We start from the raw sequence: 21,825 nt of genomic DNA, 5'->3' as shown, positions 1-21,825 counted from the left end.
TACCTAAATACACGTACACCAGCCTTGGAGTCCCCATCTGGGGAGGATACCACAAATGTCCCTAGATAAGACTGCTCTTCTGGTATCGACCCTAAGTGTCTTGATGTTCCCCCAACTTTTCATTAACTTCTGCAATATTTGCAGTCTTAGATCTAATTTTCCCCTACTAAACCTCATCTTTTTCTCAATGAAGCACATCTGTCTGAGGCAGCTGAGAATAGCCCCTTTTCTGTTCCCTCCTACTTTCTCTATCCTCATTTTCACTCCAAAGCTGGATGTTCCGTTTATGTGCGCAACAACTCAACCTACTCTCGTGCCCATGCTCTTGAATCTTCCAAGTTTTCCATCATCTTGCTACAATTACAGAGTCACACTCAAACTGAATTTATCTATGCTGTAAACCTCTCACCTAATTCCTCTGACTGTAAGAAATTCTTTGACTACTTAACTTCCAAAGTGGAGCACATTCTGACTCTCTTGCCTTTTGTGGAGATCTCTATTCTTGGAGACTTCAATGTTCACCACCAGCTTTGGCTTTCCTCTCCATTCACTGATCATCGTGGTGAACTAGCCTTCAACTTTGCTGTCCTCCACAACCTAGAGCAATTGGTGCAACACACTACTTGTATTCCTGACTGTCTTGGATACTCCCAACATTCTTGACCTTATCCTAACCTCTAATCCTTCTGCGTTTGCTGTTACCCTCTCTTCTCTGTTGGACTCCTCAGATCACAATTTCATATCTATATCTTGTCCTATTGCTCCAATCCCTCCTCAGGATCCCCCTAAGCAGAGGTGCCTCTGGCGTTTCGCCTCTGCTAGTTGGGGAAACCTGAGGAGATATTTTGCTGATTTTCCTTGGAATGGCTTCTGCTTCTATGTCAGAGACCCATCTCTGTGTGCCGAGCGCATAACTGGTGTGATAGTGTCTGGCATGGAGGCGTACATTCCTCACTCTTTTTCTCACCTTAAACCTTCCAAACCTTGTTTTAACACAGCCTGTCCTTGTGCTATACATGATAGAAAGGTGGCCCACAAAAGGTACTTGAGCCCAAGCACCTCCCATCACCAGAATCTCATGCACTTTATATTTCTGCCTGGAACCATGCCAAGTCTGCTCTCCAACTAGCCAAAAACTCATTCATTAATAGAAAGTGTCAAAATCCTTCAAGATCTAATTTCCTTTGTTACTTCTGGCATCCAGCCAAAAACATCTCCAATAACTTTATTTCTTCTTCTTTCTCTCCTTTATTTCAACCAGATGGCACCACTGCTATCACATCTGTCTGTAAAGCTGAACTCTTTGCTCAAACCTTTTGGATGGTTCAGGGCTTGTTCTTCCCTTTCCTCCACCCTCTGACAACTTCATGTTACCTATTAAAATTTTTTCACAATGATGTTTTCCATGCCCTCACTGGCCTAAACCCTCAAAAGGCTTATGGACCTGAGGGGATCCCTCCTATTGTTTTCCAAAACTGCACCTCCGTGCTTGCACCCTGCTTAGTCAAAACTCTTTCAACTCTGTCTGTCAACATCTACATTTCCTTCTTGCTGGAAGTTTGCCTACATTCAGCCTGTTCCTAAAAAGAGTGACCATTCTAATCCTTCAAACTACCATCCTATTGCTTCAATTTCCTGCCTGTAAGCGCCATCCGATGCTTATTAATGTATTGTACTGGAGGTGACTGAAACGAGCTGTGCAGTACGCACTCTTTGTATTTAGAAGTGGTCAAACCTGTGAATTAACATATTATCACTAATACGGAGAATAACAGCAAAAAGTATATCAATAGGTAAAACAAGTATTGCAGTACATCAATGTCGTGATGCTTCACTTTGTCAATTCCGTAACATATGCGAGTCAATACAGAGTTACCTACACTTTAGCGGGTTCAGTCAGTTCTACAGATAAACACCGCCAGCACAAACACAGCAAGTTGTCCTCTTGTCTGCGTGATCTGATGTACATCATTATGTTACGTTAAGTGTACTTATACTAACACACATAGCTAAATTTTCACAATTACATAACTCACAATTATGTAAGTATCTAATTACTATACATGTACATAGTCACATTAATTATGTTGACACACATCATTAAATCTTCATGGTTACATAAGTATCTATTATCTAATACTATGATGAATACATACACAGTGCGGGGAACAGGTGTCCTCGTGGTTGTATGCAAGGGATTACACTTGGGGATTTACTGGGATGAGAACTCGGGGATTTACTGGGATTTACTCTCCGCACCTCCCGAGACATGTCTGACATGTAGGCGTGACTGTTGTGAAGTGGCTTTGGAGACGCTGCTGGGCCCCTACGGCGTATGATGTTCATTATGCTGTGGTACGTTATCAACACTCGCGTCACAACAACAGCGCCGAAATAGCTGAGAGGGCAAGTTCAACGTGTCCCCTCGGCCCTATGTTGCCCTCTCACTCTGTTGTGCCGGCATGCAGGCGCGCCATACACTGCTCATGTATAATAACCAGTTGCTACAAATAATATAACAGTAACAAAATAAAACATAAAATGTCACATTACAATGTACGTATTTGCGTATCTCTAGCCGTCGTGTAAGTTGTACATACACGGCGGCTACACTGCCTATCTAAAGTTTTTTAATCAATCCTCAACAGGAAGATTCTTAAACATCTACCACTTCAAAACCCTTTATCTGATTGCCAGTATGGGTTCCATCAAGACCACTCTACTGCTACTTTCCTTACTGAGTCTTGGTTATCCTCTTTTAGAGATTTTGGCAAAACTTTTGCTGTAGGACATATCAAAAGCTTTTGATAGAGTGTGAGCATATAGTTGCTCAACCAGCTTTGACTTACTTCATTCAAACAGTTTGATCACTTCAAGCTTCAAAGTCTTGAAAGATCTTGCATTGAGAGTCTCCACTGAGAGATGCTATACATGCAATTTTGGATGGAAGTGCATTGTAGATGAAATTAGGAATCCTTCTGCTGACAGCTCTATGATTGAAGGTGGTTTAAGGGAATATGTTGTCCTCATTCTATTGTATCATCATCATCATCATCCATCTCGTCAGTCATGGTCACACCAAACATACTAGAGTTTTGGGGTAAGTACACATGTGTGAGTGATGGAATGGGACAAAGGAGCACAAGCAAAGGAGATATATTTTGATATATTGGATGCAAATAATGCAACTTGGTTGTTCAGCTTGCACCACCCACAGGGGGGAGACTCAGGTTGATGGACTGTCACATACAGTTAACTAAACTGATTCAGTATAGTGTTATGAACAAGTGTTGATGCTTGATTACAGAAACAACTGAAATATGGAACAAAGCAATAGCACAATATTAAATTTTAAACAATAAATGTTACATGCTTTTCAAAGTAAGAAAATCACATTATAAATCATATACATTGGTGTCACAGCACCAGATGAATTAAAACTGCACTACATTTACAACCACAAATCTTTTTATATTTCTGTGCTACATAATTTAGTATCACAATATGAGATCTCTTCCAAAATATCTGACCTTAGACCAAGGGACAAAAAATGTACTTTTTTGGGTATGTAACTCAAATTTTCTTCATTGTTTCCCGTGCGACTTCACACATTCAGCCCTTCAATTCTTTCATTGTTGGAAACATTTTTTGGAAATCCTGTTCCAGAATGGCTACCAGGTATACTGTCATGTTGTGTACAATATCTTCTTGACCCTTGAATTAGGGGGCATGGAGTAGTGTATTGTCCTATTGTACAGAAAATTCTGAGAGAACATAATATATTTATTATAGAATGTGTTTTACCCAGGAAGACTGAAGTAGGTAGGAATGTAGCTGGTCTGGGCACTCATCTGAGTAGAAGAACACGTGTCAAGCCAGTAAAAAAAACGAGTCATGCCCATGTGGTCCTCAGGTTGGGTGTCAGTATTGTTCCACATGAGTCTGGCTGATTGTGATTGGCCTACATTCTTATCAGCATCACCTAATAACCTGGGATCTATGCTGTTATCTCCTTTTATCTCCTACAGCTAGCTAATATCCTTCCTTGCCTGGTTTTGACATGGTGATTGTGAAATACTCTCACTTTAGCAAATTACAGCATCCCTCAGATTACATTGCGCATACTTCCCAGTGCACCCATTTCAAACTACTAAGAGAGAGTGGGGTGTGGATAAGAGATTTCAGGGAGGATTATGGTAATTTCAACCCTCTCAATCCGGGATATAGTATATTTAGCATTGGGAACAAATATATCTGGAGAGTATGGAGTCTTGTGAACCTGAGGAATTTGGTTCTTGACCAAGAAATCTTGGTTTAGGTGGAAAGAACTGGACATGCAATAGTGAAACATATGCAGTAAAATCCCTCTTATCCGGCATCAACGGGACCACCAACATGCCGAATACTTGAATATTGCTGGATACTTGAATAGAAGTGAAATTATGTCCACAATCACCACCCTACACTCACGCATCTTACCATAACAAAGATCAGCTGATCTTAATCAGCAGCTGATCTGATCAGCTGCTTAAGTGTAAGCACAACACGCTTCCTCTTTTCTACAACTTTAGGCATGATGAAGGCGTCAGGCGATAAACAGTGCACACGCAGGACTGAGTCACTGAGTAAACACAGTGCAGTGGGCCGCAGGTGGCACGAAGCAGTGCGCTCTGGTGGCGAAGGGACAAAGTATGTCTCGCGTGGGAATTTTAATCGATTTTATGAGTACACATTGATTTTTTATTGATTTTAAGGCTCGGGGAAAAATGTGCCGGATACTTGAAGCTGCCGGATACTCGAATGCCGGATGAGAGGGATTTTACTGTAGCAGCTTCATTGTGACAACACCTTGATCTTTTCTTTTTACAAGATCCAGGATTTCTAGACCAAGCACTGAATTCCTTAGGTTTACAAGACTCCTTACTTAAAAGTATGAGTTTGTGGACTCACAAGGGGCACACACTGAACTTCATTAGAATCCAAAGAATTGGCCACTTTTTTTTTTTTATTTATTTATTTACTTTTTTTTTTTTTTTTACACGGGCTAATATAAGATACTTTTCAGGTAGATCAGATTTTCACCTTCAGTGACACAGCATTATTATTATACTGAAATCAGTTTGGTACCTACTTAATGATAATATATACTAAATTTTATTCAGTCAATTTGTATACACAAATTGAAACTTTTTGGTTCCAGAGCAGTTAAATTCAAAGTTGAAAGTTATACTAAAAACAGATATGTATGAGAATTACATGAAGTGCACAGTCAAGTAAAAACTAGAAAATAAACTACTAAAAATTAAAAAGAATCACAAACATTTATAAGTGAGGGAAAACATGATTGTGTAATTTGATGCTCACTGCCATGAATGAATTCTTAAATTAATTCATGTCATGGACCATTAAATTACTTTGTCATCATAAGGAAATTCATAGATTTATAATTTCAACCATTTGTGTATAAGCAAATTAGTATTGTAAATTCTGGTAGTGTGGAGTTTTAGTAAGAAAATTATTTTCCCTGTATAGAGAGAATAACACCTTATTTTATTTCTCACAGAATCAAAGCTGCAAGACCACTCATTGAAAGCAGAATAACAGCATCAACAAAGACAAGAAAATAGCAAATATGGCAGGGTATGTATGTTTGTGTTTTTCATGTGTTAACTTAATTCTTTTCTTATCCTTTTAGTATTTAAGATTTGAGTCAGTACAATGTATGCTGTCCTGTCAGAATTTAAATAACATCATAAACATCATTGGAAGGGTTATTGTCATGCTTTCTGGGTCAAGGCTTATTGTTGACAGGGTCACCTGGTTGTAGAGCTTAAATCATAACTAAGTCAATATGAGTAAAATCCAATAACCTACAAAAATTACAAAGTCTGTTTTTGCTCATTTCTGCGACATAAGCTAATGGTGGCCCTTTTTATTCTTATCAGCCAGTTACGATGTACTTCCCAATGATGTGCATCTCAGCCATTCACTGACACTCTAGTTATAAGAAATAGGTGTGATTAACCAATGATAGCACATGCCTCAGATTGAGCCGAAGAGTGCTGATCTACCACACATATTGTGGTACACAAATCTTTGTCACACCCCTCTAAAAACTAGCAGATAGCATAACCATATCATTATTCACCAGTCTATTCCACTATTATGACAAACCTTGTCTTTATTAATTTTATCCTTAGTGGTACATATTGTTATTATTATTATTCTTATGACAGGTGTTGAGAAAAGCACTCTAACAGAGTTCCAAAGTGTGAATGAATATCTTTTTAAGTCACTGTCACTGGGATTGTGATACTCAGTTTTTGTCATCCTCATCATTGTTACTTGGTAATTTTTTACCTTTCTTCCGAGTAATGCTGAAAATATATACTCACTGCCATAAGTGGCTGCTGAAGCGTGATTTCAGGTAGAAATGTAAAGCACATAAGTTTCAAGAGGTGGAAGGCTCTGACCCAGCCATGACCTTTAGCATTTTCCTTTGTGTCTCAAAACACAAGAGGGTAGTCATAACCCGTTCTCACTTCCTTCTCATGCAATACTGCATATACCTAAAACATTTATATCTTTCACTCAAAATAAAAAAATAAAAAATGGCAACTCAAATACCAGCAACATCCCTTGTGGGAGAGGGGACCTGCAATGTCCATGGGTTGGACTGCTTTTCAGGTATCACCCAAAATGTCTTGTCACTGTTGTGTATTACCAGGCTGAGTGTTGGCAACCATGTCCTGTAACTTTTTTGAACAATTTTCAATTGGATTTAGGTATAGGGAGTTCCAAGGCCAGTCCAAAACACTGAAATTATTCTCAGTTAACCACATACTTGCTTGATTTCTTCACTGTTCAGACTGTAGTTCAAAACAGCTGTCATCATTTTTTTTTTTGTTTACTAACCACTTCCAAGGCTAGCTCTATGGCACTTTCCCTATGTGGTTGAGAAGGCTAGTGAAGAGTGAGAAGGCTAGTGAAAGCAAGAATGAGTAGAGGCAAGAATTTTTTTAAATATTACAATTGATAGGGATATCTACACTAGCAGCAATTGCATGATGGCAACACTGTAAGCCAACAGGCTTTTTCAAGAAAAGTTAACAGTTAACATTTCTTGTGCAAGTTTGCTGGGTGAGTGACATAAAAGACGTGCTTCTTTATTACCTGCCATAGTTGAACTCATATACTAGATAGGCCATTTTGGTTAATACCATGAAGTGCAGTGTTGGTTGTAGAATTCAGATCTATTAGTGAAGACAGTAAAACCAAAAAATGAAGAAATAATGAGTCAAAGTCAAAGAACTGCTCTTTAATGTCTTTAATACATTTTACAAACTTTTTTTTTAATCTCGGTAGTTTAGGAATGAACCCTAAAATTGTTTCTTTTTATAGATGTCTTCTGAACACAATATTGTATAAAAAAAATTTTTATAAAATGTTATACAGGCAAGGCACAGAACTTTTAAAAACATCACACATTCCTTGTACACACTTTGTCAGTGGACTCTAGCCACACTGGTCACTTGAGGGATATTGCAAATATGTTTTTATTAGCAGTTCCATGCATTGCTTATATATTTTGCATTTTATGAAAAATATGAATACACTACCATGTTTAGGAGCCTTCTAACTACTAGAAGAGACAGTACATTTTAATACTCATTCCATGCTTAATATTACTCCAGTGGTTCTCAGGCTAGGTCACATGTGATAGCCACTGTGCTTCATTCTTCAAGATGTTTTGTAGATCCTTTATCACATTACCATTTCATCTGTATTTTCAGCAACCCATAGGTCTGCATTTTTCTCTCTTGTTCAAATGCTAATTTAGGTTGTCTGTCATCTTCCATTCTAGAAGTCTCCAGCCCAGTGCAATCTTCTGATTTTCACTTCTTGGATCTCTCTCTGTTGGATTAATTCTCTTCTTTCTTGGTTGTGTCGTCATCTCCATCTGCATTCATTGACATACACAGTTAGGTCACTGCCACACAGTTAGGTCACTGCCAATGCAAGGGGGAGTTTTCACTAATGGCCCACATTAGACATGATTCACATTAAAGTAATGGCAGAAAATTACTTTGGTTCTGATTGGCTGAGACAGGTTCCTTAAAAAAAAAAAAAGAATAAACAAATAGATGAATAAAAAAATAAATAAATAAAAAGTACAAAAAAAAATCACTCAAAATTCTTTTATGTATATAACTAAAGGTAACATACATAAAAGTTCTTGAAATATAAAAGGGTTAATGATTAGACTGATACAGTGCAGTAACATTCAGTAAAAAGGCACACCAATCCATTGTTTACATACACAACTGATAAACTGTATATGGTCTCTCAGCAAAGCATTTAAATTATACTTTGATCAGGTTGTGAATAAAGAAAAATACCTACAGAAAGAAACATACACAGTCTCAAAATGTCTTTCCTGTATGAGCAGAATATGAAAGATGAGGGAACAAGGCAACAGACAAGTGGTATCAGTATTGCCTAAAACATCCCAACTGTAAGGAAACATTATTAAGTGACAAAAGAAGGAAAACTAGGATGTTAATAAGGAAACTACTAAATAACAAAAGAAAGAAAACTGCAGTATGTTAAAAAGTTTTATGAGTACATCTTAACAATAACAAGAGTTATCATGATCATTCACTCACTGCTGGCAGCCATTTTGATTATCTCTCTAACAGTTCCAAAAATACAAAGGAATTGGCTGGGTTTTGGTTGCCCTGTGGTTATCTTCTTTATAATGTGTGATATTCTTTATATATTATTTAAGATTGTTTGTTTCTATTCTGTTTATTATTCCTGCCTTATTCTCTTCTTTTTTTTTATGTTTGTTATTTTTTTTGAAATGTCTAAATTGGGGTATGTCCTTAAGGAAGAAGTGTTTTCAACACCAGGAAATACACTAAGTTGGTGTTCAATTTCTGAGAGTGTGTTGGGTTTTAGGGAAAAATTTTCTCAAAATGGCAGCTCAGATTCCAATTTATTTGAACAATAGGGCATTTTAGAGCAAAATTTTCTCAAAAAGGTGGTTTGGATTCCAATTTGTTTGAAGAGTAGGGCATTCAGATTCCTTGGTCACCACTATAGTTGCTATAGTTTTTCTTACAATAATATTTCTCTCATTTTCTAGTTTTGTTTCACACACATCCACCACTCTTCCCTGTTCCTGCAGACCCTTGGCCATATTCACATCTCAGCTGTTTCATCTTCTGTTACCTCCTACCATGGAGCACATATTTGCTTTCACTGTGGAAAATTATTTTTGTGTTATCACATAAATAAATCTGACATTTGTTTCCCTATTTTATGAGGATTCACCTAAGATGGCCTTTTTTATATGTAGGAGGGACACCACCCAAGAATAACTAAAATAAAAAAAAAATAAAAAAAAGGTGGGGGCTCACTGAGATGCCAATCCCTGAATAGTGCCCAAAGCAGTAGTCAAAAATTATGAGATCTTCGTAACTTACCTTGGTAAGTGTACAATGATCAGAGTTCTTCCTAAGCTGTGCTGCCCAGCTTTGCGTGGTCATGCATGACTGGCGAGGTGTTTTTTTTATTTTTTTTTATTTTTTATTTTTATGTAGGAGGAACACTAGCCAATGGCAACAAAAATCCAATAAAAAAGAAATGCCCACTGAAATCCCAGTCCCATAAAAGGTTCAAAGCAGTAGTCAAAAACTGATGGATAAGTGTCTTGAAACCTCCCTATTGAAGGAATTCAAGTCATAGGAAGGTGGAAATACAGAAGCAGGCAGAGAGTTCCAGAATTTACCAGAGAAAGGGATGAATGATTGGGAATACTGGTTAACTATTGCGTTAGAGAGGTGGACAGAATAGAGGTGCAGCAAGGCCGTGGGAGGAGGGGAGGCATGCAGTTAGCAAGATCAGAAGAGCAGTTAGCATGAAAATAGCAGTTAGAAAACAGCTAGAGATGCAACATTGCGGCGGTGAGGGAGAGGCTGAAGACAGTCAGTTAGAGAAGAGGAGTTGATGAGACAAAAAGCTTTTTATTCCACTCTGTCTAGAAGAGCAGTATGAGTGGAACCCCCCCAGACATGTGAAACATACTCCATACATAGATGGATAAGGCCTTTGTACAGAGTTAGCAGCTGGGGGTGAGAAAAACTGGCGGAGACGTCTCAGAACACCTAACTTCATAGAAATTGTTTTAGCTAGAGATGAGATGTGAAGTTTCCAGTTCAGATTATAAGTAAAGGACAGACTGAGGATGTTCAGTGTAGAAGAGGGGGACAGTTGACTGTCATTGAAGAAGAGGGGATAGTTATCTGGAAGATTGTGTCGAGTTGATAGATGGAGGAATTGAGTTCTTGCAGCATTGAACAATACCAAGTTTGTTCTGCCCCAATCAGAAATTCTAGAAAGATCAGAAGTCAAGCGTTCTGTGACTTCCCTGTGTGAAATGTTTACCTCCTGAAGGGTTGGACGTCTATGAAAAGACGTGGAAAAGTGCAGGGTGGTATCATCAGCGTAGGAGTGGATAGGACAAGAAGTTTGGTTTAGAAGATAATTAATGAATAATAAGAAGAGAGTGGGTGACAGGACAGAACCCTGAGGAACACCACTGTTAATAGATTTAGGAGAAGAACAGTGACCGTCTACCACAGCAGCAATAGAACGGTCAGAAAGAAAACTTGAGATGAAGTTACAGAGAGAAGGATAGAAGTTGTAGGAGGGCAGTTTGGAAATCAAAGCTTTGTGCCAGACTCTATCAAAAGCTTTTCATATGTCCAAGGCAACAGCAAAAGTTTCACCAAAATCTCTAAAAGAGGATGACCAAGACTCAGTAAGGAAAGCCAGAAGATCACCAGTAGAGCAGCCTTGACGGAATCCATATTGGTGATCAGATAGAATGTTGTGAAGTGATAGATGTTTAAGAATCTTCCTGTTGAGGATAGATTCATAAATTTTTAGATAGGCAGGAAATTAAAGCAATAGGACGGTAGTTTGAGGGATTAGATTGGTCACCCTTTTTAGGAACAGGCTGAATGTAGGCAAACTTCCAGCAAGAAGGAAAGGTAGATGTTAACAGACAGAGCTGAAAGAGTTTGACTAGGCAAGGTGCAAGCACAGAGGCACAGTTTCGGAGAACAATAGGAGGGACCCCATCAGGTCCATAAGCCTTCTGAGGGTTTAGGCCAGCAAGGGCATGGAAAACATCATTGTGATGAATTTTAATAGGTAGCATGAAGTAGTCAGAGGGTGGAGGAGAAGGAGGAACAAGCCCAGAATCATCCAAGGTAGAGTTTTTAGCAAAGGTTTGAGCGAAGAGTTCAGCTTTAGAAATAGATGTGATAGCAGTGGTGCCATCTGGTTGAAATAAAGGAGGTGAAGAAGAAGCAAAGTTATTGGAGATATTTTTGGCTAGATGCCAGAAGTCACGAGGGGAGTTAGATCTTGAAAGGTTTTGACACTTTCTGTTAATGAAGGAATTTTCAGCTAGTTGGAGAACAGACTTGGCATGGTTCCGGGTATATATATATATATATATATATATATATATATATATATATATATATATATATATATATATATATATTTATATATATATATATAAGTGCATGAGATTCTGGTGATGGAAGGCTTAAGTATCTTTTGTGGGCCACCTCTCTATCATGTATAGCATGAGAACAAGCTGTGTAAAACCAAGGTTTGGAAGGTTTACGTCGAGAAAAAGAGTGAGGAAGGTACGCCTCCATGCCAGACACTATCACCTCTGTTATGCGCTCAGCACACAAAGACAGGTCTCTGACATGGAAGCAGTAGTCATTCCAAGGAAAATCGGCAAAATACCTCCTCATGTCCCCCAACTAGCAGAGGCAAAATGCCAGAGGCACCTTTGCTTAGAGGATCCTGAGGAGGGATGGGAGCAATAGGACAAGATACAGATATGACATTGTGATCGGAGGAGCCCAACGGAGAAGAAAGGGTTACAGCTTAAGCAGAAGGATTAGAGGTCAGGAAAAGGTCAAGAATGTTGGGTGTATCTCCAAGACGGTCAGGAATACGAGTAGGGTGTTGCACCAATTGCTCTAGGTCATGGAGGATAGCAAAGCTGAAGGCTAGTTCACCAGGATGGTCAGTGAAGGGAGAGGAAAACCAAAGCTGGTGGTGAACATTGAAGTCTCCAAGAATGCAGATCTCTGCAAAAGGGAAGAGGGTCAGAATGTGCTCCACTTTGGAAGTTAAGTAGTCAAAGAATTTCTTATAGTCAGAGGAGTTAGGTGAGAGGTATACAGCACAGATAAATTTAGTTTGAGAGTGACTGTAGTCGTAGCCGGATGGCGGAGCGTGGGCACGAGAGCAGGTTAAGTCACTGCACACATAAATGCAACATCCAGCTTTGGATTGAAAATGAGGATAGAGAAAGTAGGAGGGAAAAGAAAAGGGACTACTCTCAGTTGCCTCAGACACCTGAGTTTCAGTGAGGAAAAGATGAGGAGATTTAGAAGAGGGGAGGTGGTGTTCTACAGATTGAAAATTAGATCTTAGACTGCAAATGTTGCAGAAGTTAATGAAGAAAAAGTTGAGGGGGGTATCAAGACACTTAGGGTCATCGACAGAAAGGCAGTCCGAACTGGGGACATTTATGGTCCCCTACCCAGATGGGGACTCCGAGGTTGGGGATGAGCAATTGATTTGCAGATATCAGCAGTAAAACAACCATTCAAAATATAACATTGAATTAGACCATATAGATGAATCAAGAACAACCAAAGAATATCCTTCTCAGACATGTGGAGTAATCCAACCAGCAGAGCAACATGTTGTACCCATACAAAAATGTAACCTTAGACATACCAACATGATATATATACAGTCTGGTCCCATCAACCAAGGGACATTAATTAAATGGGATGGACGGGCATGCATGACCATGCAAAGCTGGGCAGCACAGCTTAGGAAGAACTCTGATCATTGCTCACTTACCAAGGTAAGTTACGATGATCTCATAATTCATCCACAGCTGGCTGCCCAGCAGCATGATGTCATGCATGACTATTCATAGCATCATCCCCAACCAAACAACAAACTTTTTGAAAAAAGGACAAGTATATATATATATATATATATATATATATATATATATATATATATATATATATATATATATATATATATATATATATATATATATATACACACACACACACACACACACACACACACACACACACACACACACACACACACACACACATACAAGATCATACATATACATAAACCTGTAGGTGTGTTAGAAAGGAACTTGACACTTGAAGCAGCCCATTAACTGTTCCTTGCATATGAACTTAAAATGGTTTCTCCAAATGTGCCCACAGGGAAAATGGTCTTGTTATAATGTTTGATAAAAGTAGATTCATGCCTTCATCCAATTGCCTTTTTATACTTCTCCAGGCCATGCCTGTTTTCAATGCCTTAGAAGTGGATGCAGATCTTAAATCCTCACTGATCCCAGATTCTCTCATTATATCTTTGACCCATCTAGTAATTGTGGTCTTGGATGCTAGGTTTCCTGATTGTTAACAACAGTTTATGCTGATCTGATCTTATTCTCAGTTTGCTCGTTAATTGTAAATATGTTCTAATAGCATCAACAATACATAAATTTTTATTCAGTGGGAATGCCTTGAAACCTTTGTTCTGTACATGATGCCTGACATTAGATGTTTTAAGTGGATCTCCAATTTTAAAGATGACCTCTTTTTTTATCAAGTGACATGTTCCTGATGTCCAAGCAATCTATGGTTTGAAAACGTTGGCCTGATGAAATGAGAAGCAAATTTGCCACTTTTTTTGGCAAAATTTGAAAGTGATAATTGATTATTGTTTCCTCAACATCAAATGTATTTAAAAAGACATCAGGATCCCATGTAAAGTTACTTCTAGGCAGTTTGGAGCGCTGTTTTGCTCCTGACTTCATAAATAAGCATACAAACTCGTTCTGACCAGCAGGGGTTCCGTTGATTTTTGCCACCGTAGAAATAACTGACCTGGCGGCATTGAGACTACTGTAACTGTACCCAGAACCATCCACCTTTCCTTCATTGAGTAATGTGAATAAGTGGTCCAACAGTTTGTTTACAGTGGGAGAAAATGGATCAACTTTTTCTCAGAAACAAAACTCGTTCCATACTTTGATGTGCCTCCACATCCAGGCTCCAGGCTTTGAGTAGAAAGTCTCTAACCCTTTCTGAAATTCCTGACCTGCAGAAAAATTCCCTGACAGAGGCCATACTGCCAACTACAGATTCCTGATTGGATGGGCCCATTGTGGATCCTGAGGCAGATACAGGCACTTGCGAGGAAGAAGTCGAGGTGCATCCCGCAGAAGGTGAAGGGCCTCTACAAACCATGGTTGAGTTCTCCATAGTGGTAGTATGGCTAAAATTGATGCCTTTTCTTCCCTTAGTTTTCGAATGATGTCTTTTATGACCCTAAAGAGAGGAAAAGCATATAGAAAAGAATTATTATTCCAGTTGATTGAAAAAGCATCAGTGCCTAATGCCTCAGGATCAGGTTTCCAAGAATAGAAAAGTGGTAATTAAGTATTAATGCGAGTAGCAAAAAGATCAATAGTTGGTTCTCCATAAATTTTGCAAATGTCATTGAAAATTGTAGGCATAAGTCTCCATCCTCTGTTGAAATCTCTCTTACGGGATGCTAAATCAGTAGTAATATTCAGAAAACCAAGGCTATACTCAGCTGACAGTTCTATGTTTCTCTCATGAGCCTACTCAAAAATTTCTTCACTCACATCCAACAAGTGTTGCTTAATGCTTCCACAATTGTTAATGCTTGCAACAACTGTAGTATTATCTGATTTTATGCTAATGTGTTTATGTGTGACATCTTGGAAGAGAGTCTTCAGACCAAAAAGAACAGCCTTTAATTCCAAAATATTTATATGATCTTTCTCATAGTCAACCTAGTGGCCACCAGTAATGTTGTTAGCAGCATAAGCCCTCAGCCAGACATTGAGGCATTTGTTGTGATAACTAAGTTTGGGTCAGGTGTATGTAGCGATCTGATACAAGAATGAATATTAGTTGTCCACCAGTTTATGAGACATTTTGCCCTCTTATCCAAATACAATACGGCATCATAATCACCACAGCTTTGCTTAAGAGCTTCATTCCTTAATACTTCCAAATATTTATATTTTAAAGGAGCCCAGTTTACAGTCTCCTGCAGCAACGACTTTGCCAATAAAAACAGCAAAATCTCTAATTCTGATGTCATCCGCACATAGTAATTGTAAACCCAGCTTCCTGATCGTATCTGCCTTATCTCATGTGAGTTTAATGGTCATGTCTTTAGAGTTCAACACAAAACCCAAGAATTTAATTTCATGAATGGGCTGAAATTCTGATTTCTCCAAATTAATTGTGAAACTTAATTGATCTAATGTTGATGCAATATATTTGACATTATCAATTAATTTATCTTTTGGAGTCCGCTATCACAAGGCAATCATCAGTGTAAATAGATGTTAAGGTGCCTAAAGCCCAAAAATGTGAAAAAGGGACCTTCAGCAATTTAGGGAAAAGTCGAGGGGATGAGGAAAAACCCTGAGGCAAACAAGTAAACTGCCGTAATAAACCATTCCATGTAAATTTTAGCCATGATTGATCCTCCCTGCAAACAGGAACAGAAAAATAAGCATGTTTCAAGTCAATAGATGCAAAGAAGCAATTATGTGTAACCAATGGTAAAGCATCGCTAAGTGTTTCCATCTTAAAATGATAATATTCTACATACTCATTCAAATATTTCAAATTAAGCATAATCCGGACACTGCCATCCTTCTTTAACCTAGGAAAGATATTGGAACAAAACCCTGATGAAACAAAAGTAGCTCTCTCAACAATATGCTGCTGAACAAATATATTCATGGCTGCATCAGTAGCCTGTTTGTCCTACTGAGAGAAATGCTATGGAGGGGGATATGGTGTTGTGATGGAAAATCATGAAAAGAAAACAAGTACTGAACAGTGTTAGTTACCCAAGGATCACTGGAGAATTCCTCCCAAATTTGAAGATAATGTTGAACTTTTCCCCCCTGAAAATTCATAGGGGTGTTAACCAAGGTTAAATCACTTATGGCTGAGGAATGGAAATTAACTAATCTCATTGGGTAACTTATTTGGTGCCATAGTGCCCCTTTCCTCTGCCTCCTCTACCTTAATGATTACCTCGGTAGTTATTGGTTCTGGAACCTCAACCCCCTTTTCGAAAAGTAAAATTATATCTCTTCATCTTAAACCATTTAGGATTGATATGTTTTTGATTTGCCTTAAACTGTTTAACCATATCAATAATGTTAGTTTCAAATAGTTTATCACCTGTCATATTCTTATTCTTGATAGTTTTTTGGAGAGTCTTGGCTTTAATTTTATCAGTGATGAGATCTCTTCTCATTAAATTTAAATAATTGAAAACTGGCAATAACATGCAAAGACTGTCATTGATATCTTTATAGGAGTCTATCATGGTAAGGTTGTGTGAATTTACATCTTTGTCTACAAATCTGATGAGAGGAATGAGGGCTTTGCCTAATGGAGAGTTTGTCTGAGCTAACTTGCTCTCCATCCTCTGACTCTGATGGTCGAGAGTTGAGAGGGCATTGGAATCAGATTCCAGAACCCTCAATTCTTTAATATTAGATGGAATAGACCATTGTTCTGCCAACATCCTGGCTTTCTTATCATCAGAAACCATATGTAAATAAGCCCTGATGTTCTTAGCTAAAACCTCTGTAACAGGAGTACCATTAGCATCATCAGCATCAAAAGCTGCACCTAGGCTACGGCCAACAACCACGTGTTGATTTTCGGCCAAAGGAAACCCTACAAACTCCTCTGCCAAACTAATAGATGCCCCAACATTAACTTCAGATGCAACTTGTGAGAACTGGAAGGTGTCTGGGTATGAAGCCCCACCATCAAGATTATGTGATAAATCCTGAGACACATAAGGTTGGTTTACATAATCCACATCTTCCACAATACTAGTGTCACTTGTCACCTAAATGTACTGGTTCCTTCCTCACCTTCTTTGTCAGAGCTTTCACCAAAGCTGGTAATATTTTCTGTACCACAGAAATTATCATCCAGTTTAAGCATCTGAGAAGGGCTGGAAATATTGATGGTTTGAACATCCTGTCCACCGGAACCATCATCTTCACTATCGGAAGATAAACAAGCAACCTTGCGTGGTGGATGGGCTTGGCAATCGCTGGGAGAATGATGGGAGTGTTGATGTCCCCCGCCTTCCATCATGCAAACAGCAAATGAGCAATAAAATGTCCTCTGGGGAAGAGACAATTAACGGTGTGACAACCGTATGGCTGTGTGACGGCCATGTCATATAAGACATTGTATAAAAGGGGCAGGTAATGTAAAAAGGAAGTAAAATCATAATGCATACCACCCTGAACAGGGATTTTTGCAGAGTAACGAGGCGCAGGCAACCTCACAATCGCGTGGTGGCTGGGGACACAACAGTAAAAATGTCACCACATAAACCGTAGCACACTGCACAATTACACTCTGTGCGTGTCTCGGTGAGCAACTTGCCAAAAACTAGCAGTGCTATGTCTATGTCCTTTGCACCCCATTTACAGGCCACAGTGCAGTGAGAGAGACCCCAGAGAGCCACCAAACTCAAACGTCCCACGCCTTATCTTATCAATAAGCGCCAGTGCCATCTAGTGGCCATCAGAGCGAACAGCCACATTTGAACACCAGAACCACACACCAAGTACTGAATACTGGTAACACCACACTGTCAATCATGCATGATGTCATGCTGCTGGGCAGCCAGCTGTGGAAGAATTAAAGGATAAGTGTCTTAAAACCAAACTCTTAAAGGAATTCAAGTCATAGGAAGGTGAAAATACAGAAGCAGGCAGGGAGTTCCAGAGTTTACCAGAGAAAGGGATGAATGATTGAGAATACTGGTTAACTCTTGCATTAGAGAGGTGGACAGAATAAGGGTTGAGAGAAAGAAGAAATTTTTGTGGAGTGAGGCCATGGGAGGAGGGGAGGCATGTATTTAGCAAGATCAGAAGAGCAGTTACCATGAAAATAGTGGTAGAAGATGGCAAGAGATGCAACATTGCAGCGATGAGAAAGAGGCTGAAGGCAGTCAGTTAGAGGAAAGGAGTTGATGAGATGAAAAGCTTTTAATGCCACCCTGTCTAGAAGAGTGGTATGAGTGGAACCTCCTCCCCCCCCTCCTAGACATGTGAAGCATACTCCTTACTTGGATGGATAAGGCCCCTGTACATAGCAGCTGGAAGGATGAGAAAAACTGATGGAGACATATCAGAACGCCTAACTTCATAGAAGTTGTTTTAGCTAGAGATGAGATGTTGAGTTTCTAGTTTAGATTATAAGTAAAAGACAGACCTAGGATGCTGAGTGTAGAAGAGGGGGGACAGTCGAGTGTCATTGAAGAGGGGATAGTTGTTTGGAAGGTTGTGTTGAGTTGATATATGGAGAAATTGAGTTTTTGATGCATTGAACAATACTAAGTTTGCTCTACCCCAATCAGAAATTTTAGAGAGATCAGAAGTCAGGCGTTCTATGGCTTCCTTGCGTGAACTGTTTATTTCCCAAAGTTGGAGGTCTATGAAAAGATGTGAAAAAGTGCAAGGTGGTATCATCAGCATAGGAGTGGATAGGACAAGAAGTTTGGTTTAGAAGATCACTGATGAATATCAGGAAGAGAGTGGACGACAGGACAGATGCCTGAGGAACACTACTGTTAATAGATTTAGGAGAAGAACTGTGTTCGTCTACCACAGCAGCAATAGAATAGTTAGAAAGGAAACTTGAGATGAAGTTACAGAGAGAAGGATAGAAGCTGTATGAGGGTAGTTTGGAAGTCTAAGCTTTTTACCAGACTATCAAAAGCTTTTCATATGTCCAAAGCAACAGCAAAAGTTTCACCAAAATCTCTAAAAGAGAATGACCAAGACTCAGTAAGGAAAGCCAGAAGATCACCAGTAGAGCGGCCTTGAGAGAAACCATATTGGCGGTCAGATAGAAGGTTGTGAAGTGGTATATGTTTAAGAATCTTCCTGTTGAGGATAGATTAAAAAACTTTAGATAGGAAGGAAATTATTTTTTTTATATTGAGGGGTTAGAATGGTCATCTTTTTTCGGGAACAGGCTGAATGTAGGCAAACTTCCAGCAAGGAGAGGTAGATGTTGATAGACAGAGTTGAAAGAGTTCTACTAGGCAAGGTGCAAGAACAAAGGCACAGTTTTGGAGAACAATAGGAGGGGCCCCATCAGGTCCATAAGCCTTCCGAGGGTTTAGGCCAGCAAGGCCATGGAAAATATCATTGCCAAGAATTTTAATAGGTAGCATGAAGTAGTCAGATGGTGGAGAGGGAGGAACAAGCCCTGAATCATCCAAGGTAGAGCTTTTAGCAAAGGTTTGAGTGAAGAGTTCAGTTTTAGAGATAGATGTGATAGCAGTTGTGCCATCTGGTTGAAATAAAGGGGGAAAGAAGAAGCAAAGTTAATGGAGATGTTTTTGGCTAGGTGCCAGAAATCATGAGGGGAGTTTTTGGCTAGTTGGAGAACAGACTTAGCATGGTTCCAGGCTGAAATATAAAGGGCATGAGATTCTGGTGATGGAAGGCTTAAGTACCTTTTTTGAGCCACCTCTCTATCATGTTTAGCACTAGAAGAGGCTGTGTTAAACCAAGGTTTGGAAGGTTTAGGTCAAGAAAAGAGTGAGAAATGTACACTTCCATGCCTGACACTATCACCTCTTGATATGTGCTCGGCACACAAAGACATGTCTCTGACACGGAAGCAGTAATCATTCCAAGGAAAATCAGCAAAATACCTTCTCAGGTTCCCCCAACAAGCAGAGGCAAAATGCCAGAGGCACCTTCACTTCGGGGAATCCTGAGGAGGGATTGGAGTGATATGACAAGATACAGATATGAGATTGTGATTGGAGGAGCCCAATGGAGAAGAGAGGGTAACAACATAAGCAGGATTAGAGGTTAGGAAAAGGTCAAGAATGTTGGGTGTAACTTTAAGATGGTCAGGAATACAAGCAGGGTGTTGCAGCAATTGCTCTAGGTTGTGGAGGATAGGAAAGTTAAAGGCTAGTTCACCAGGATGGTCAGTGAAGGGAGAGGAAAGACAAAGCTGGTGGTGAACATTGAAGTCTCCAAGAATGGAGATCTACTCCAAAGGGAAGAGAGTCAGAATGTGCTCCACTTAGGAAGTAGTCAAAGAATTTCTTATAGTCAGGGGAGTTAGGTGAGAGGTATACAGCAAAGATAAATTAAGTTAGAGAGTGATTCTGTAGTTGTAGCCAGATGGTGGAAAACTCAGAAAATTCAAGAACATGGGCATGAGAGCAGATTAAGGGGGTATATCAGCCTTTTTGACCAGTTTTCTGTCAAAAATGGTGAAATTAGATATTTGCTAAAAAAAAAAAAATCAACCATTGTTCTGGCAGCAATATTTCAGAAATGAAGTTTTAGTGTTCTGCACCATTTTCAAAGACTATAGGGGGCATTTAAAGGGATATATGCTTCACGATGGCATTTAAAGGTCTGAGACATAGAAAACATGTACATTTTCATGTTTTTCCAAAATTTTTTATTTATTTATTTATTTATTTATTATTATTATTATTATTATTATTATTATTATTATTATTATTATTATTATTATGATTATTATTATTATTATTATTTATTTTTTCTTCTATTTTGCAAACCACAGCATCTTATCAGAATAGCTAGCATCCCCTCACTGCCTCAGGGCCAGGCCTACCCTTGCCAATACCAGTGTCCTTGAGGACTTCCAAGCGAGAGGAGGCTGTAGTGCACTTTTCATTATTCTTACTTCTGAACACTTACGCTTAGCCTCATCATGCCAAGAACAAGTATCTTATGTAAGAAGAGGAAGGAGGCCTCTGTCATGGCAAGAGCATGCCGTTGGAAAGATGAAAATCACTGAGAAACAAGCAATGCATTACCACCAACACCAGCAGGCTTAGGCCTGCTGGTGTATACTCGAGTGTATACTCAGCTTACATCAGATGAAATGATGAAAAGATGTCTGTAGTGACTCACACAATACCCAAATGAGTCCTTCCACAGCCGCATTTGGCTACACTGTCTGAAGCACCTCAGAGCTACAAAAAAGAAAGCTCAACTTCATAGTAGCTGTGGCGACGATGAAGTACAACAGTGGTTACATCACCAGCAATCTTCATTACTGTCTCGGCCTGCCATACACCTCCATACTTCACAAGGGCCTCAAGAAGAACAACAACAGTATAAACAGGCCATTAATAAAAAAAAAAATGAGGAACAAACATCTCTAGAGTGAACTTGTTTACTAGCCTCAAAACTTCTGTTAGGTTGTAGAACAGCATCATGGAGACTCTCTTATCTTTGCACCCCGTTTTCTCAAAAGTAACGTTTTTGACTGTGCTTTTTAATAAGTCTGCTAATTTTTAACCAGTTACCTTAATTAATTTTAAAGTGATCACTATTTAACCCTTACACTGCCATACACATCAGTTGCTGTGCTGATGGAATTGTTTTGTCTGGCGACAAACTGGCAACTGCCGGACACCACCATCATAGGCCACACCCACTTGTGATTAGTCATCATGCAACTGTTGAAAGGGGATATTTTTTTTTCTTTGTCATCTACAATCTCAGGCAAGGATATATATATATATATATATATATATATATATATATATATATATATATATATATATATATATATATAT

At 39.0% G+C, this 21,825-nt stretch overlaps 1 protein-coding gene and 1 long non-coding RNA gene across 16 annotated transcripts in view; one reads left to right on the top strand and one right to left on the bottom strand.

Moving 5' to 3' along the window:
• Positions 1 to 21,825, top strand: part of LOC135103725 (stress-activated protein kinase JNK-like) — a 310,917-nt gene that overhangs the window by 112,165 nt on the left and 176,927 nt on the right. For 13 of the 14 annotated variants that reach the window (XM_064010369.1, XM_064010360.1, XM_064010371.1 and 10 more), the window contains one exon: positions 5,564 to 5,640. In XM_064010369.1, coding sequence (XP_063866439.1) covers positions 5,633 to 5,640 — 8 coding nt within the window. In that variant the 5' untranslated portion in view covers positions 5,564 to 5,632. Of the gene's footprint in view, positions 1 to 5,563; positions 5,641 to 14,253; positions 14,375 to 21,825 lie in introns of all 14 variants that reach the window. The other variant, XM_064010361.1, reaches the window with a different exon arrangement.
• LOC135103727 (uncharacterized) lies at positions 1,699 to 21,745 on the bottom strand. Of its 2 annotated transcripts, none has more exons than XR_010270189.1 (2): positions 21,116 to 21,745; positions 1,699 to 8,114 (listed from the first exon to the last, which is right to left on the bottom strand). It is a non-coding gene; the product is annotated as an uncharacterized LOC135103727 (long non-coding RNA). The 2 variants fall into 2 exon arrangements; XR_010270188.1 differs by having other exon boundaries at positions 1,699 to 8,009.

The sequence above is a fragment of the Scylla paramamosain genome, chromosome 9 (assembly GCF_035594125.1).
Source record: "Scylla paramamosain isolate STU-SP2022 chromosome 9, ASM3559412v1, whole genome shotgun sequence".
Taxonomy (NCBI): Eukaryota; Metazoa; Arthropoda; class Malacostraca; order Decapoda; family Portunidae; genus Scylla; species Scylla paramamosain.
This window is presented reverse-complemented; position numbering and strand designations above follow the sequence as displayed.